The sequence below is a fragment of the Petromyzon marinus genome, chromosome 64 (genome assembly GCF_048934315.1).
Source record: "Petromyzon marinus isolate PM22_M1 ecotype Great Lakes invasive population chromosome 64, UKy_Petmar_22M1.pri1.0, whole genome shotgun sequence".
Classification (NCBI taxonomy): domain Eukaryota; kingdom Metazoa; phylum Chordata; class Hyperoartia; order Petromyzontiformes; family Petromyzontidae; genus Petromyzon; species Petromyzon marinus.
The window spans coordinates 3857394-3876372 of NC_133730.1; the positions used below are offsets into that span (position 1 = coordinate 3857394).

At 57.6% G+C, this 18979-nt stretch overlaps 1 protein-coding gene across 4 annotated transcripts in view; it reads left to right on the forward strand.

Annotated features, from left to right (window-relative positions):
• The window catches only part of LOC116956246 (mitogen-activated protein kinase kinase kinase kinase 4-like), a 168652-nt gene that overhangs the window by 123540 nt on the left and 26133 nt on the right, over positions 1-18979 (forward strand). For 3 of the 4 annotated variants that reach the window (XM_032977684.2, XM_032977687.2, XM_032977685.2), the window contains exons 9-20: positions 368-446; positions 841-1016; positions 1618-1690; positions 2076-2298; positions 7544-7870; positions 8203-8289; positions 11423-11620; positions 12140-12331; positions 13322-13549; positions 14777-14874; positions 15266-15429; positions 15798-15889. In XM_032977684.2, the coding sequence (XP_032833575.2) occupies positions 368-446; positions 841-1016; positions 1618-1690; positions 2076-2298; positions 7544-7870; positions 8203-8289; positions 11423-11620; positions 12140-12331; positions 13322-13549; positions 14777-14874; positions 15266-15429; positions 15798-15889 (1937 nt within the window). The remainder of the gene's footprint in view (positions 1-367; positions 447-840; positions 1017-1617; positions 1691-2075; positions 2299-7543; positions 7871-8202; positions 8290-11422; positions 11621-12139; positions 12332-13321; positions 13550-14776; positions 14875-15265; positions 15430-15797; positions 15890-18979) is intronic. The other variant, XM_032977688.2, reaches the window with a different exon arrangement.

Genomic DNA, 18979 nt, shown 5'->3' on the forward strand with positions numbered 1-18979 from the left:
TCACGTGTGGGTTATCTCCGGGTGCTGCGGTTTCCTCCCACGTGTACATAGACTCAGTCGTTGGCCGATAACAAATCAATATATAGAGAGAAACGCAGAGCTTGGGGGGAATTTGCCACATGGCTGAGTCGCTCGCCGTCTTAACCCCGCCCACCCCCATCCACAAAAAAATACGACTCGATTAGGATCGCAATTAGCAAATCATCTGCCCCCCCCCCTGTTGCTTAAAAAGTTGGTGGGACGCTCCTGAAAAACGGGCGTCACGAGACTCGGTTGAGGCTTCCCCCGGGTGAATGAGCGCAATAGTTAACGAGTGTCTGCCAATCCGTTCCTGGTTTTTGTTGCGTCCGAAAAACTCTCCCCACAGCGCTGTGCGACATGCATCCCATGAGGGCCCTCTTCCTCATCCCGAGGAATCAGCCTCCTCGACTCAAGTCCAAGAAATGGTACGCGGTGGGGACGCGCGTGTCGATTCGATGTGCGTGTCAGACGCGTGCGCCACTTGGAAAGCGTGTGTCGATTGGACACGTGCGTCGCTTGACGTCGCTTGACGCACGTGTCGCTTGATGCCTGGTACGGTCAGCGGTTTTAACGTGTTGTGCTGCAAACCCGGCGACGCCAGTTCGATTCCCGCTCACGGCCACAGAGAACCGGCGAAGGTTGTTCGAACCGGTCCTGGGCCTCGCCTAGGTCGACTCGGCCTCAAGTTAGTACCCGGTGCGGTGTGCGAACATCGCCACCGCGGAGACAAAGGCGGTCGGGTGTGGTGCTGCCCACCCACACCGGCCACTCCCCCACCCCTCCACCCTGACGAACGAGCGCCTCGTCCTCGCCGCGCAGGTCGAAGCGTTTCCTGAGCTTCGTCGAGAACTGCCTGATCAAGAACTACACCCAGCGGCCCTCGACCGAACAGCTGCTCAAGCACCCGTTCATCCGTGAGCAGCCCAACGAGCGCAATGTGCGCATCCAGCTCAAGGACCACATCGACCGCACGCGCAAGAAGCGCGGAGAGAAGGGTGCGTGCCGCCCCCTCCCCTCCCCTCACGTACACGCAGGCCGCTCCTCCGCCGGCCGTCCGTCCGTCCGTCGCCTGTGCGCACCGCCACACGCCGGCGTTTGTGTGCCGCCTCTTCCGCTGGTGGGTCGGGAGCGCGGCGGTTAGCGCGCTGCCGCGCTACGAACCCGGCGACCCGGGTTCGATTCCCGCTCGCGGCCACTAGCGCCAGCGACGATTATCTGAACCGGTGCTGGGCCCTCCCCTAGGTCGACACGGCCTCAAATGAGTACCCGGTGCGATGTGTAAAAACATCGCCACCGGGGAGACAAAGGTGGACGGGCGTGGTGCTGGCCACCCATCTCCTCGTGCACCCTGTCTGTCTGCCTATTTCTCGGTTGGTCTGTGTGTGTTTGTCTTTCTGTGAGTGTTTTTTCGTCTGTATGTCTTGTCTGTCTGCTGGTTGGTTAGTCTGCCCGTCTGTATGTATGTTGGTCTTTGTGTCTACTGGGCTGTGTGTTTATCGGTCTGTGTTTGTGCGCGCCTGTACGTACGTCAGTGTTGGTCACCACTCCGGAAGGGAGAATGGGAGGAATGATTGTTTCTCTGCGTCCCTGTGGCAGATGAGACAGAGTACGAATACAGTGGAAGTGAGGAAGAGGAGGAGACGGACGCACACCAAGAAGGAGAACCAAGGTTTGCTACTTTGCTCATGACGGCACACAGGGCTCTACTCTGACCTCACGCCTGCACACATGGCGTACTCTAGACTCGCGCTGGCTACACGGCCTACTCTAGGCTATGTGTGTACTGGCGTGTACTGGCGTACACACATGGCCTTAGAATAACGTGACGGGATCTTTAACGTCCGCAGTGAAATAGACGGATTGTAATTTGCGTGGCTCATAAACGGGGCGGCATTAACCAGGGCAGCCGTTGGGTTCTAGCCGCGAACCTCTGCAACGGGCGGCAAGTGCGCTACCTCCCGCTCGGCCATGTGACACGTCCCTTGACCGTTGACCTTTCGACCCGCCGCCCCTCCGCGCGGCGCCCTCGGCCCTCGGTTTCCTTCCGCGCGCAGCTCCATCGTGAACGTGGCCGGGGAGTCGACGCTGCGAAAGGATTTCCTGCGGCTGCAGCAGGAGAGCGGGCGCGAGCGCGCCGACGCCGTGCGGCGCCAGCAGCAGCTGCTGGCCGAGCAGCAGCTGCAGCAGCGCCAGCGCGAGGAGGTGCAGCGCCAGCTGCAGGCCGACCGCCAGCGCCGACTGGAGCTGCAGCGGATGCAGCGGAGGCACCTCGAGGAGGTGAGGGCGAGGGGGCGGAGGGGCGGGAGACGTGGGGAACAAAGTGGAGACGAGGAGGATACTGGGGACACATCGAGACTGAGATAGGTACGTAGGGACATAGTCAGGGGTATAGAGACACGGGGATGGAGACAAGAGGATGGAGACGGGGGGGATGAAGACAGGGAGATAGACATGGAGCTGGAAAAATACTTGAGACGAGGACGGAGACATGTGGGGGGGGGGGGTGGACACGGGGACGGGGAGAGACTGAGATGGACACAGGGAGATCAGAAAAGGTGGCTGTGGAAGTTGGATCCTCTACACCCCTCTCTGCTCCTCTCCTCTGCCCCTCTATACGCCCCCACGCCTGCCCGCTGCTCGCTCGCTCACGGCACTTGCCAGATTCGCTCGTCGCGTAGCGCCGTCCGACGTCTGCGTCGGGGCCAAGGGTCAAGCGCGACTTCACATCTGGAGGCTCCGCTCCCTCGCCCGCCTCCCTTGCCCCCTCTTCCCTCTCCGCCTCCACCGTCCGGTGCCGCCATCGGCGCCTCCACCCGCAGACAGGCCCGCCCCCGCAGCGTGGTTTTTTTATTTTCCCGAGGGGATCCCCTGCGGAGCTGGCCTGGGGCGGTGGGCGACGCAGATGTAACCCGGAGGCGCATGGCCATTCCCTCACCGCCAGCGTGTATCTACTGCTATCGGTGGTGAAGCGTGGTCGAATGAGCGCATGCTACGGTTTGGCGGCTATGATCGCGACGTCGCCGCTCTTTGCCACTCCACGGTTGGATGAAGTGTCTTGCCCACGTCACGTCATGGGGATTGGTTGACCGTACTTCACCAAGCTGGCCTGTGTTGGTGAAGGCAAGAGGTGAGGAGGGTGGACGTTCAGGACCTGTTCAGAACTCGCCCGCCACCGATGTTAGCCGTGTGCAGGAATCTAACTCGGGTTGCCCATTGCGTCTCCGCTCAACCCCAAGAGGCAGATCAGAATATGTTTATGTACGCGTCGGCTTGGGCTGCGAGGTGGCCAAAAGATGGCAGCACACGAATGTATTCTTGACTCCATCTGTGCGGAAGCTTTGAGTGTGCGTGTACCCTGCCCGTACGTGTGTCGGCTTTCTCCGGGCACACGGATTGAACAAGAACAAAATCAAAACCGTGCACACTGAGGAAAGTGAAAAAAGAACCTTCCAACACACTCATCAATCATCCAGCCTTCTTCCCTCACCCCCTCCTCCACCTCCGCCCTCCACTCTGCTCACCGAACCCATATCTATGCTGGAGCAGCCAGTTGCTAGCTCTGTACTTGATAAAAAGATTTAACGCAAAGCAGTTGGGGAGGCGATTGATGATCCAGCACTCTCTGATTCGCTCCAGTCGCTCGCTCGCTCCTCACTCGCCCGGCGGTCAGTCGCCTCCTAGCATTACCCTTCTGTTGCTACTACCTCAGTAACCGTTGGCCTGAACCATTGCTCATTGATTCCTCCACCGTTGCCGAGGACTCTGTTTTCCCCGACTGTTACGTCTCATCCACGCTGTTCAAGCACCACACTGCAGGTCACGACAACAACGCACTCACTCGCTTGGCCGTCCATTCGCTCATTCACTCACTCACTCGCCCACTCACTCGCGTGCGTCCATCCGTAACACGGGGTCAGCAATAACTTCCTTACCGGTGATCCAATATGAACACGACTTTCGGATGAAGTCGTCTTGCTGCTTGCGACTTCGCCCTCGAGAAAAACTGGCCCAGTCGATCCGAGGCTGGCGCGGCAATACTTGTAAGATACGTGAACCATGCAAACGGGGCAATTTGCTAACATGCAAATACATTGCTCCCCGACTGCTAACAGTCGGCGACCGTGCCGCCCATTAGATGATTAACCACCTCCCCAGCGCAAGCGCGCGTCGGAGAGCGGTTGCGGAAGCCGCCAGGCGGGCGCGCGATCTAATTTCCTCGTCGTACCCCCCCCCCCCCCAACCTTGGGGCAAGGTATCGCTAAACAACGTTCCCCGCGACCCACGCGGCGGGGGATGACCCCTCGGCCAGCGGTGGATTGCCATGGTGCAGCGCACTCGCTGTCAGAGGCAGAGGAGCGGCCCTGCATGAGGAATCCGATGGGCTACGAAGCTCTTTTTCACAGATGTCCTTAGTAGGGACGGGTATGAACGTTGCAGCGAAAAACGGTTAAAAAAACATGATCGTCGTGCAAAGTTACAAAGACACGACAGTATTGCATAGTACGAGAAAGGTCAACAAATCACCCAAACGCGTACGAATACAACTAAACCATCCCTGTCCTACCAGGCAAAGCGCACTCGGATATAAACTTGTTAGTCAGAAGCGACCTGGCCACAATTGATAGCTCAACAAAGTATCTTTATTACGTGGACATTTATAGCAGCCATATACTCTAAACGCCGTGACGTCGATTCCCAAGCGCGGAGGCACAAACCTGGAGGGCCCGGAGAAAAATACACGCAACCACGGGGAAAAAGAGAGAGAGAGAGACGCGCAAACTCCAAACATACAGCGGGCGTCAGGGTCGGGATCGGAAGCCAACGACCTCCCGCATGCAAGGCGAGGTAGTTGACATCTCCTCGCCACCGGTGGGCGTCACGGTGGCGTGCCAGGAGACGGAATCAACCGGCGACCTCCGGATGTCGAGTCCAGCGCGCTCCGCTGAGCGTCGCTCCGCCGCTCGTGGCAGCTTTCCAGCTGTTACTGTGAATTCGAGTTAGAGGCGGGGCCGCAAGGGAACCACTGATACCAGGCTGTGACGTTGCTGCCAAGTGTAAATGTTTCATGAAGCCGTCGGTTATATCTTTAGGTGAGCTGTCGTCTCTGAACGGGGAGGGGGGAGGGGGGGTGGGTGCCCGACGGCTCTGTCCGTCCGCGTTAAACTCAGAACCGTGAACGGGGATGAGAAAAACGGTGCACACGCGGGTGAACTCCGCGGCGCTTTCCAACATCACTCCGTTGTCAACGGATTTTTATTTTATTTTAGACGAGCGATGTTAACGTTACGTTTCAAGCCGCACGACGTGGCCAGTTTTCCCCACTTGCGTTGCCTTCCCAGTCTCGTTTGCAACCTTTCTCATTGGCTCCGTCTCGTTCATGCGGTTTCGTTTCACCCCCTGTCGTGCAAATGGTGACGCCCTATTATTTTCGCGCAACATCGCATAAATCGCGAGTGTAAGAATCAGTTTTAACACAGCAAATCGGTGTATCGACACACGGCCAGCAAACGCTGCTGTGACGAAACGCGGCTGTGAAATTTGACCATTTGACGCCTTGTTATTTCCCCAGCGATCCGACATGTAGATAACCCCAAAGTGTGGCTAAACAGCGGTGTCGTAAAGGAAGTTGACTGGACAGAATCAACAAGGGGCGGGGGGGGGGGGCTGGCGGCGGCGGGCGATAGAAAGCAGGGGCCAAACAGCTCAAGGGAAGGGTGAGAGATGACGGAGTGGGTGGGGAAGGCGCGCTCCCCCTTACAAGATGGACAGGAGTGTTCAATCGGTGCCACGGCCGGCGGGGAGCCAAGCGCTTGTCACAGGAGGAGGAAGAAGATCCCGAATGAAGCTGTGTGTGACGGCATTTTGGCGGGCGCCTTGTCGGTCTGCTGACCCACCCAGCCCTTCTCCTGTGCCACAGTGCCGGCCTTCAGAGGTGCTGCTAGGCCAACAGCACTTGCGCCAACAGTCTGTTAAAGGCTATACCGGGGGATCTTTGCGTTACATCGTTTATATCTTTTTTATTTTAGCACCTCCGATTTGGGCACGGTTGGATACGTATGGTGTGAAAGAAGTTCAGCATATATACATACATTCAGTAAAACACACATACATACATACGTTCAGTTCAGCATACATTCAGTGCAACGTACATTAAATTCAATCTACATACATTCAGTTCAACATACGTACATTCAGTTCAACATACGTACATCCATTCAGTTCTACATACAGATCAACATACGTGAAAAACGCAACCACTTCTCCCGTGTTGACGTCTCACTGTATTAAAAAAACACCACACGCCTGTGTGAGAACAACATTATTATTCCTGCTGTGTTGCGGAGACACCCTGGATTTGCCTCGTTGCTGTTGCTATTTTCGACTTGGTAATTTTGGTGCCTCGATATTTGCCGGCGGTTTGGCTGATTTAAACTCTTTCAAAAGTCACGAAAGCCTCCTGAAGCCCCCCCCCCGGCAAGCCCGTTAGACATCGCCCTGCCGACTCAACTCCACAGCTACTTCGCTTTTGCAAGCAAATTTACTTTTCGAACATTCGTTCAGTTCGTGACGAATTGATTTCTTTTTTCTCTTCTTCACGACGGTGATCGTGGTGACGATGTTTGCCAATCCGCCCGTCCATCGTTCCTCTTTCCGCAGCGGTACAATTCCGAACGCGTCCGTCTGTCCGTACCTTGAATGCTCGTTTCCGTTTTGCGTCGGCGGTAACACCCCCCCCCCCCCGTGCGTTTGAACGCGCGCACGCGAAGCCGGCGGTCTGGACCAGGGGTCGGCAAAACCTGCGGCTCGCCGGCTCTTTTAATAAAGGCCGCCTCGTCACGTCATTGATTAAGGGGACCCCACCGTCACGTTGCATTGCGGCTCTTGAAATATTGAAGTTTTTATTTTTTTACGGATCGCGGGGGGGAAAAAAAGGGCTCCCGCCCCCCCCCCCCAGTCTAGACGATCAACAAAGCGCAGAGTAGCGGCCAAGAGGAGAGGACGCGCCGGGGAGGATGGCTACCTCCCACCGTTGACGTAGGGCGATGGGAATCGGCTTGTGTGGCAGGCGCCAGGTGGAGCGTTGTTTGTCGGCGGCTTGGTTGGGGGGGTGGAGGCCTTCACCCATAAACGGGCGGATCGTAAGCGATGTCGATGACGGCAACGGTGATGCTTTAACATTTTTACGGTTGTCTTTTTTTTACCGCCCCGCTTCCTGTCCGTCTCCCTGCACCGTCTCTGCCACTTTGCCTCCCCACGTCCATCACGAACCTTGCCACCGCCGCCGCCGCCACATCCATCACCTCCGCTACCTCCACCAACACCGCCGCCTCCTCTCGTCCATCACAAACTCCACCACCATCTCTTCCACCACCACCACCACCACCACCTCCATTCCCACCTCTTACATAAACCTTGCGACCTCCACCCCCACGTCCATCGCAAACCCCACGACCGCCACCACCACCACCACCACCTTCCCACGTTTTTCACCACCACCACCACCACCACCTCCGGAGCGCAGCAGCAACGCCGCGCTCGCGAGGCCTCCAAGCAGCAGGAGCGCGAGCACAAGCGTCACCGCGAGCTCGAGCTGGAGCGCCGGCGTGAGCAGCAGCAGGAGCTGGAGCGCCGGCGCGCCGACGAGCTGGAGCGCCGGCGTGAGCAGCAGCAGCAGCAGCAGCAGCAGCAGGAGGCCGAGCGCCGGCGCGCCGACGAGCTGGAGCGTCGGCGTGAGCAGCAGCAGGAGCTGGAGCGGAGGCGGCGCGACGAGGAGGTGCGGCGGAGGGAGGCCGAGCTGGAGCGCTGGCGCCGCGACGAGGAGGAGCGCCGGCGGGCGGAGCGCGAGCAGGTGAAGGGCGGTGGGGCGAGGGGGGGGGGGCGGGGCGCACGCGGGGGAACGTCGTCGCGCTCGTCGACGTTCCGACTTTCCGCGCGGGTTCGGCGTTTCCTAGCCGCCCCCCGGGGACCCCCTTCGCGCGCCCGTGGTGAGCGCGGCTTTCGCTTTGATTTCGTTTTTCTTCCGTCACAATGCTCTGGATCCTGCTCCCCCGCCACGGGACGCGCCCTCCGTTTTATCCGCGGGACGCGAGATGTCCGGCGCCGCGTCGAGGGCACCTCGTGCGAGTCTGCCCTCCCCCGTCGCTCTCGCTCCTCCTCTATCCCCCACCCCCACTTCTGCAGGAGCTGATCAGGCGGCAGTTAGACCAGGAGCAGCAGGAGATAGAGGAGCTGCAGCAGCAGCTGCTGCAGGAACAGGCCCTGCTGCTGGTAACGCGCCGTGCGGCCAAGAGGCTTCGGCTTGGCTTCCATTCGTTTGACCCGATCATTTACATCGACGACTCATTTCTTCAGAACTGCTTCTTCGTTTGTTGTCCTTCCGCCCGCACCTCCGATCGGCGCGGTTGGCTGCCGTGCGGTGCGAAAGAGCACACGCACGCACGCACGCACGTGTGCGCATTTGCCCGTCAAGTCGATTCATTCCATTCGCTTCTCCTCCTCGTGTCCTTCCGCCACGACGTACGGACACCGAGAGGAAGAAGGCACGCTTGCTTAGCGGCAGCCACGCAAGCGTGCACGCCGGTGATCATCTCCCTGCCCCGCACCACGCCGCTCCCCATCCACCACACCATGCGAGGAATTGTCACGACTTCCCTCGGGCTTGCATTTCGATAAGATAATTGATTCCTTTCACCGCCACGCTTCTGTTGTTGTTGTTGTTGCGTGTGTTTTTTTCCCCGTCTCGTTTTGCGCAGTTTTTGTTCGCCCCAATAAACCCAAACACACCTTTAGTGTATCATTCGCATACGGCGTGCATACGACTGTAAAGAATCGATTCTCTGACGCACGATGTTAATGCGTGTATCGTGAGAGTATGAACGTGGCCTGTCTGGCGATTATCGCGGGCAGCTGGATCTGTTGGAGGTGAAACTTATACCCTCGGTTGAACGTCCCGAGCGAGTCAGTGAGTGTGTGTGGCTTAGTGGGGAGCGGTAGCGTGGTAGTTAGCGCGTTGCACTACGAAACTGGTGACCCGGGTTCGATTCCCGCTGACGGCCAACACCGGTGACGATTATTTTAACCGGTCCTGGGCCTCTCCTAGGTCGACTCGGCCTCACATAAGTACCTGGTGCGGTGTGTAAACATCGCCACTAGGGAGACAAAGGCGGTCGGGCGTGGTGCTGGCCACCCACCCCCTCGTGTGCCTCGCTTAACAGCACTTGCCCAAATAGTCTGTTCAGGCTACATGGGGGATCTTTGTCTGTCCTTTTGTAGTGGTTAGCAGACTGCTCTGAACCCAGCTTCTGTGCGCATCTCGCAAGCCACAATCTTGAGATAAAAATGTTTGTTGCACGGAAGCCGCCATTCGGCAACATTTCTGCGCGAAAGCAATCTCTGTCCCAGGTTCAACTTAATCGTCAAAGGTCCCGGGCTTGTTAAACCGCAGGAGCCCTGGGGGAAACGGATATCATGGGCACGAGCAACAACCCCCTCTTCGCGATTCCGGCCTTGCAAAGTGCAAACGCGGTCTTTGCTTCCTGAAACAATTTCTGCTTTAACAAAGCGAGTAGCGGAAGCCCCGGCCGACGGATGGGTTCTGACGTTGTTACATACGCTCGGACGCGAACCAAAGTGCGTCGACGCGTTTTTCATCGACGCATTTTCGCGTCCGCTGGCCTGTTTCGAGAGTGGAGCCCGGCACGTCAGAATTTTGTTGCCCGCAAATTTGACGAATTCTCACCCGCCCTGTTCCTCCCTCTCGCAACACCGCCACTGAAACCCACCACTTGTTTACTTTGTACGTAACGATGTAACGCTTTACGGCAGTGCGAGCCGTTAAAAACGACGCGGGTTTTTTGCCACTGCCAGAGCCCTTCGTGGCGGCCTCGTTTTTTGCGTTTTGCGCGCACCGTCATCGCCGACTCGCTGACCGGCGCCTCTCGCCGCCTCGCCGTAAGGCCACAGCGACCTACGGCCGCGACGCACCCCGACGCATCGTCGATATCCGTCGGCCGCTCCTCCGGTTTCGGGGCGAACGCCCCGAAACCGGACCGGGCCTCGTCCGTCTGGGCGCGCTCGCGAGACGCGCCGCCGGAGCGGCGGTCACCGTGGCCGCCGATCGTCCCTGAGACCCTCGACTCTACGATCGGCGTCGCGTGTAGATGCCCCGTGAGAATCGTCTTCCGGACTCCGGGTAGGTCGGCGCGCGCTCCTGGACAACTTCCCGCCTCGCTGGCTGTGTCCGCTGCAGCTGTCGGGGCCCGCCTTCGCTTGAGCCTGCCGAAGCCCTGTCCAGTCCCCTGTGGTCTTGTCTCAAGGCCTAGTGGGATTATTTACACAACTCCCTCCGGCTAGGCGAGTGCGTCTCGGCACGCATCTCGGCACGCGGCGCCACGGGTCGTGGGGCCGGCTCGTCCGTTGTGTGCCAGCGCTGAGATTTGCTGCACGGACATCAGGCCAAACCATACCCATCTGCTCACCCACCCACTCACCGACTCATACTCGCCCACTCACTCACTCACTCACCCATACCCACTCACCCACCCACCCATACCCACCCACTCACCCACCAACTCACCCACCCATACCCACCCACTCACCCACCCACTCACCCACCCATACCCACCCACTCACCCACCCATACCCACCCACTCACCCACCCATACCCACCCACTCACCCACCCATACCCACCCACTCACCCACCCATACCCACCCATACCCACCCATACCCACCCATACCCACTCACCCACCCACTCACCCACTCACGACCCAAACCCACCCACTCACCCATACCCACTCACCCGCCCATACCCACCCATACCCACCCACAAACCCACCACTCACCCACCCACCCATACCCACCCACTCACCCAAACCCACCCAACCTCCCACGCGAAGCTGAATACCCAGTGGGCGCTCGGGATCCGGCCGTTAAGAATTTGACGGCGCGTCTCTTTTGGTGTTAACGCTGCTGAGTCGTCGTTTGCTTTCACGACCGCCGCTCCGTGCCCCCCCGCATTGTTCGCGGGAACGTCGCAGGACCGCGCGATGCCTCGTACGTCGCGTGTCGGTCCGAACCCCGCGTCGGGACGTTCCACTCCGGGGTGACCCCTCCCCCGGTGTCGTGATCTCCGGGGGCGATCTTCCCGCTGGGCGCGATCCCGTCTCGCCGGAACGGATGAACCGCGGATCCTCTGCGCGCCCCCCCCCCCCCGCCCCCCTCCCAGTCACTCGGAATCTTTCGACGGTGATTGTACCGGGGCCGAATGCGTTTCGTTTGCAAGCAAAAAGCAAAACAAACGCGTTGGGCCGACCGGGAGTGCGTGCGGCTCGTCATGCCGGCTGCCCCGGTGTTGTTATTTTTTTTATTTGCGAACGCGTACCCGTCGTCCGCGCCGCAGGAATGCCGCCGCAAAGCGGAGGCGGAGAGGCTGCAGAAGCAGATCCAGCAGGAGAAGGACTTCCTGATGTCGCTGCAGCAGCAGCAGCAGCAGCAACAGCAAAGCGAAGGCAGGACGTCGCAGGGCGACAAAGCGCGCGTGGTGTACCAGTTCCTGGAAAACAAGCCTCCCGCCGACAAGCCAGCCTGGGCCAAGCAGGTACGGTTCGATGCCATCATCGTCGTCGTCGCCAGCATTGCCACTCTCGTTGTCCACCGTCAGCTTCCGTCACGATCTTGGTCGGTTATTAATGCCTCCGCCGACGACATCTCATGGACGGTGGTCACTATCGACGTCGTTGTTTTCTGCATCGGTGTTGCCGTGTCACAACCACCGTCATGATTGCCCTCGGCCATCCCGTCGGCATCACTCTCGACAACGACAACAACAACGACACCAACACCGTCACTCCGTCACTGTCAATTAACGTCACCACAATCAGCTCCCTCAACAAAGGGATTTCCGCATTATCTCCGTCGTGAGCATTCCCCTTGCTCCGGGCGCCCCCCTCCCCCCGTCCCCCCCGCAGCGCCCCCGCGGTTGTTGCCACGCGACTCCGGATGGCCACGCGGTCGTCGGCGGTGAGACGGACGCGCCCTCGCTCACCCCCCGCCCACCCCACCCACCACGTTGTGCCGTTGGTTGTGCCGTTGGTTGTGCCGCGTGGCCGCGCCGCAGGTGGAGGACCGTTCGAAGATGAACAAGAAGAGCTCCCCCACCAACAGCCACCGCGGCGGGGACGCCGGGCCGCAGCCGGTGCCGGCCGACGCGCTGGCAAACGGCGCGGCCCAGGCCTCCTCCTCCGCCGGCGCCGGCGCCGGTGCCGGCGCCGCCTCCTCCGCCGCGTTCCAGCGCGGCGTCGACCCGCAGGTGGGGAGGGTCGGGGGGGGGGGGTGGAGGTTGCAGCAGCTCACGACATCGTCGCTTCGGTTTCCCCCACCGGATTTTGTCGTCACAACAATAATAACACGATGATTATTTACACCCGGGAAGTGTGCGCATTTAATACGGAGATGGCACCAATGCGCCACCGTGTATGGAATGCAGGAAATATAAACAGAAGTTGGCGGGGTAAACGGTCAGAATTAGTGGGGGTGATGAAGGCCAGTTGAAAGAGTTTTCAACACGGCACTTAAATACACTTAACGATTCTAATCGTCTTATTAGCAAAGGCAAGGCGTTCAAAAGCTTGGAAGCTGCACTGGCAAAATGAGCCGTGACCTCGGAGTCCTTTAGAGAAGAAGGGGGATCCGAAGATCTCGGGGGGGGGGGGGGGGGGACCTCGTTGGAGAGTAAACACGGATCGGTTTCTATTAAATATCGCGGGTGAGTCGACTCGTTTGAGTGCCTTTTTTGCGCTGATTTCTATTCGCTTCTTTGCTGTACGGGCGCCTCCGTTGTGACAGTGCCGAGCCCCGTAGCGCGTCGCGGCCGTTTCCAAGGTGGGGGGTGGCCAACGGCTACGAGCACGCGGTCGTCGCCCTTGGCAGAGCGAGCTGTGTCACCCATTTTACATGGGGACCACGTGGCTCCATTGCGGATCGCTTGAATCTCGGGTCAGGTCGCCCGTGAAAGTTGGGGCCGAGGCCACTTACTTTCACGTCTAATTGCAAAGAATTGGCAATTTTTTACGTTGAGTATTCGCGCGACGGCGCTTTGGGTGCAGATTTTAGCCAGAAAGGCGCCGCGCGAGAGGAAAAATAAAATCCACTCGCCACGACTCAGCCAGGTCGGCGATCCGACTCGTCACCGGGTTTTGAGCCTCGTTGAGAACGCAGCTTTTGGCCACTTTTTTTTTGTTTTGTTTTAAACGGGGATGTCTGAACGGTTAGTTGACGAGTGCCGATGCGATGCGCTCAGGTCCAGGTCGCCCACCGCATCTCCCTCCGGCAGCAGCAGCAGCAGCAGGTGGGCGGTGGGGGCGGGGCCGCACCCGCGATGCCACGATCCCACTCGTTCCCCGAGCAGGAGTCTCCGCCGCTCATCCCCTCGTCCGCCTCCGCGCCGTCACACCCGCCCACCGACGGCCCCACGCGGAGGCTGCTCGCCGAACCGCCGGCCGCCGGCATGGAGGAGGTGCCCCCAAAGGTGCGGAGCGCTGAAAGCGAAACCGGCTGCTTCGCGGCCACGCCACGCTTGCCGCGCCCCCTTCAAGTTGCGCCCGCTTGTGTGTGTGCGTGCGCCGGAAACTGTCTCTTTCATCTCGCTGAGCTTGATCGTACATTGTAAGGTGGCACTCATTTATATATATACACACACACAGTACTCTTTGGTTCTTTCGGTAAAGTCGCGTAGGTATAAAATGAAATTAATTAAATCACGACGTTTCGGTGCGCAACACTAGCGTCCGTCATCAGGTGGGACAACCACAGCAGGAAACAATTTGCTGAAGTGGGCAAAAGGGGCTGCTGTGACAAGAAGCTGTATAGGTAAGAGAGGGGGGAGGAGCCAGGGAGGAGAGATAGAGAGGGGGAGGAGCCAGGGAGGAGATAGAGAGGGGGGGGAGTGCTGCAAGCTAGAGGGATTACAGGGCAAACAAGGCACAAGCACGACGAAATGCCGGGGGGGGGGGGGTGAGAAGTGGGCGGGGCTGGGAGTGGGAGGCTGAAGAAACTGGAGATGCGGATATGAAGGCAACACCATAAAGCAGTTTAGGGTTTACCTGGTTAATAACATCCTTCCAATGATTGCTCAATTTGTATCCATCTTCTCGGTTGAAGTTATGTCTGTTTATATATCTGGATGGCTTCATGAACCAACCTTTGATAATAGCCCGAAGGTTTGCAGAGTTACCTTGGCCTCGGAAAAAAATAATATCATGAGAGCCCCAAGCGTTACAGCGATACGTCAGCCACAAAGTACTTGCCGCAAATGAACCGCCAATACCTTGCCGATCTCGTCAAGAAGCATAAACCATCGCGCGAACTCCGGTCAAACTCGCAGCAACAGCGGCATTTGGCTGACCGTCGAACGAAGATGGTCACCGCGTCGAGGGGCGCTTTCAGATGCTGCTCCTGCGGCCGTCTGGAACGCTCTCTTCCTTCCGATATTCGGAAGCCACTGGGAGCTGTGCACTTTTAAATCATCGTCGTCGAGATTGAAACACTCGTTTCTTTAGAACTGCTTTTTGTGTTTGGTTTTGTTGTCTATCCTCCGGCACCTCCAATGAGCATGGTGTACGGTGCCAAAGAAGTTCAACATACGTGCCACAGCTCTCCGCCACTTGCCCCTCATGTGTCTAGCGTTCGTCTCTCTCGCCTCTATCGCCCGCCGGTGGGTGCTCAGCCGCCGTCTCCCTCTCCACCGTCGCGACAGGTCCCTCCGCGCACTACGTCACGATCGCCGGAGCTCATGCGGAGGAACTCGCCCGGCGTCTTGCCGGCATTCACCCCTCGACCGAGCGGCCAGTCCCGGTGAGCACGGTGAAGCGCGCCGCGCCCGCCGAGGCGGCGGGGAGGGTGGTGTTTGTGAGCTCGCGTCGTGGCGCGTTGGCGAGATGTGTACTACCTCGCCAGGTATACAGGTGGTCGTGGCTTTCGCTGACGCCTGCTATATATTTGGAGTTTGCGTGTCTCTCTCTCTCCCCGCGGTCGCGTCGATTTTTCTCCGGGTCCTCCGGTTTTTCCCTTCACATTTAGAATCAACGTCACGCATTCAGAGTGTTTGGCTGCTTATAAATGTCCACGTGATGAGGCACTTTGTTGAGCTATCATTTGTGGCCGGGTCGCTTCTGAAAAAAAGCCACATAGCTCGGTGGGCCTTACCTGGTAAAATTAAATGTGTGCGTGTGGTCCGCGTGACCAGACTGGCAGACGCTAAGGCCGCGGAGGGGTTGCCAGACGGTGCGGACTCGCGGAGCCGGCACCAGAAGCAGTACGGCAGCCACTCCAGCTCGGGATCCGGTTCCGGATCGGCCTCCAGCTCTTCCGGCTCGCAGCCCAGCTCCGGGGAGCGACAGAAGCCCCGCGGTGAGCGACCACTCCTCCTCCTCCTCGTCGTCGTCATCGTCGTCATCAGCAGCGGCCGTGATCTATTTTCTGTTGGATGACGAGTTGATTCGATCGTTCCGGCTCTTTGCGGGTCCACCTTCCCGGCCGTGTTTTCCCTCCTTCAGCTGCCACTTCACCGTTAGTCTCGACCGCGGGTCTCCTGGCGACGCGCCCAGCCCACGCCCAGCACGGAACGCTTAACAGTCGATGTACCCTCTCACTTGCTCGTGCTGTAAGAACGCAACTAAAACAACCGTCTTCTCTGTAACCTGCTTTCATCCCTTCCCTCTTGGAATAAGCCGCCGCTATATATATATATACGTTGGCCGCGTGTTGTTCCTTGACAGCCGCTGCGCAGACGAACGGAGCTCCGTCCTCGGACAGCCTGGGCGTCGGACAGGACGACGGGATGGACGTGGCGCGGCCCGCTCGCCCTCCGGTCAGTGCCGGACACCCGCCCCGTCTCCCCCGCCGTCATGCCGCACCGAGGGCAGAGAGGGTAGGGGGCGGGGGTCAGCGGAATCGCCTGTGTGCCGCACCCTCCGCAAGGCCGCGGTGGAGCGTTCCGCGGAAACTTTGTTGCAGATGCTACGATTTTTCCTTTTCGCCACGTGTTTATATTTTTTTTACTGCCGCATTGAGGGCAGCAGCTGTTCGGATTGCGCGTGCTCATCGATCGTCAGCACAAGCCGGTGGGTACCGACAGAGTGTGCCGAGCGCTGGCGTCGGTCACGAGCGGATTTAATTGAGACATCCGTGAGAATGGGAGCACGGTGATGGGTCCGTGAAAAAATGTTTTGACGGATGACGGTGGCTACGCGCGGGATCCAGAAAAGTTTGTGAACCTGTTGGTGCAAGGATACAGTGGGTGAGTGAGGTGAGTTGGTAACTACCTCGCCTGGTATGCAGGAGGTTGTGGGTTCGATCCCGACCCTGACTCCTGCTGCTGTATATTTGGAGTTTGCGGTGTCTCTCTCTCTCCCCGTGGTCGCGTGGATTTTTCTCCGAGTCCTCCGGTTTCTCCCTCCACATTTAGAAACATGCGTTTCTAGTCGTATTTCGCTGCTATAAATATCCACTTCGTTGAGCGATACTTTGTGGCGAGGTCACTTATGAAAAAGAGCTATACAGTCATACCTCGGTATACGACCGCTTTGGAATACGTCGAATTTGGTACACGTCGTGTTTTGACGAGAAAAAAATGTCTTGGGATATGACGTCTTGCTTGGGATACAACATCTTGCTTGGGATACAACATCTTGCTTGGGATACAACATCTTGCTTGGGATACAACATCTTGCTTGGGATACAACATCTTGCTTGGGATACAACATCTTGCTTGGGATACAACATCTTGCTTGGGATACAACATCTTGCTTGGGATACAACATCTTGCTTGGGATACAACATCTTGCTTGGGATACAACATCTTGCTTGGGATACAACATCTTACTGGGGATACGACGTCTTGCTAGAAGTTGTCTGGGTCGGGATGAGTCACCGGGTACCCGCGTAGACCCCGTTCACGACTCAAACAAATCGCCGCTCCTCAGTCTGCCTGTAGATCTCGTTCAGTGCACAACCCTTGCTCTAACTCTCTGTGAATTTTCACATGCATTTCTTTTAATGTATGTATGCATTTTAGTAATAAGTAGTGTCTACATTATGTTATACAACCACAATGTATATAAAATATAATTCCTTATACTCTGGAACGGATGATTTCCTTTATTTCTTATGGGAAAAATTCGTTTGGTCCTGCCTTCTGGAACGAATTAACGACGTATACCAAGGTGCCACTTTATAGCCGGGTGGGCCTTACCTGTTAAAAATTGTAGTTTTAGGTACATTGATGGTTATGGGAGGGTGAGTGGGAGGGTAGGCAGATGGATGTGTTTGTGTGTCGATAGGTGGGTGTCTGTAAAGTTCGGTAAGTCGGTGAGAGGCGAGTGAGTGGGTGAGTAATTTCATTGACAGTGTTTGCAGTAGGTAGGTAGGCGGGTGTTTGCAGTTCGGTGAGTTGATAGGTTATTGTATGTGTCGATTTAAAGCTTTCGTGACTGCAAGGATTCATCTTCTTTGGTTCTTTCGGTAAAGTCACGTAGAATGAGAATAAAATAATAAATTGGTAAAATAAAATAACGCAATAATATTCTCACGACGTTTCGGCCACAACACAAGCGGCCTTCATCAGGTGAAGGGACAAGACTGTCTGGAGGACAGCGCTGTATGTGTGTTGAACTTCTTTCGCGCCATATGTAGCCAACTGTCCTCATCATTGGAGGTGCCCAGCTTAGTTGAGTCGGGGAATCGAGGTGGGTTGATGGATCGGTGGGTGGGGTGAGTAGGTCGATGTGTGTAGGTAATTGGATAAACGAATTCAGCACGGCGCGTGCAGATCGCCAATTATCGATCCTCGCACGCATGGTGCGACGGATCGATGCGTCGCTACACCCTCCCCCCTTCCCTTCTATTCCCCCTCCCCGGTGGAACCTTCGCGCAACCGTGCGAGTCCTCCGTTGCCTCCACCGGCATCCCTCCCCCCCCCACCCGGTCCCATCGACGTTGCTGCCGTGGGGAACGTTGCTCTCGCCGCCGCTGGTAATTTTGTTTTTCGTTTTTCCCCTCCAAACGCTTTGCGCGCGGTAGAGCTACGCTAAAGCCATTTACGAGGTCAGTCGTGGCGCGGCGCGGGTGGGGACTTTGTACTTTTAAAAGAGCGCGCTCCCCCGAAATTGCCTACTGGCGATGCCGGCGCATGGCAGTCGTTTTGCCGCCGAACGGCCCGATCGGGAACTGCCCTTTTTGTAAGAAAGGCAGTCGCAACCCGGCCGTGTGTTGTGTGTTGTTGGAGCTGATTAATACTGTTAACACTACTCACGATATGCCTGGGGGGAGGGGGACACCCCCCCCCCTTACCGCCAGCTTGCTCCTGTGCGGCACAGGGTGAACATGGCACCGGCGTGCAAGTGAGCATCATCCATAATACAGGTTTATTTTTTGGTTCGACAGCGTATTTAGTAAGGTTTGTCACGTAAACAGGACATGCCAAATCGTCACTAGCACAGCACACCGGTGTGTTGGAGAGCCAAGCGATGACATTTATAATCCGAGTGACATTTCGCTAGTAATTACAACTAGCTTCATCAGGCGACGGCCAGTTCTGTTTACATGACAAACCTTACTAATCGGGTGGTGGCGGGTTTAACGGCACATCTTCTATATATATATATTTATACGCGATCTAACCAAACAAAAACCTGTTTTGTGGACGATATTGGTCGCACAAGCCGACTACGTATTAAACGAAGTGGGCATCCGTCTGCCGGTCGGCGGTTGGGGGGAGCGACGTTTCGGGCAGCGCCGCCCTTCCGCGCAGCGGAGAGGCGGTAACAACGGGGATCTTAACGATCTCTCCGCTAACGTGAGCTCCGGCAGCTACCGAGCAGTGCCGTTCGCCACCAAGTGGCGGCGACCACCGGCAGACCAACTCCACGCGTGCGTCAATGCGGCCTCTTCCCATGATAAT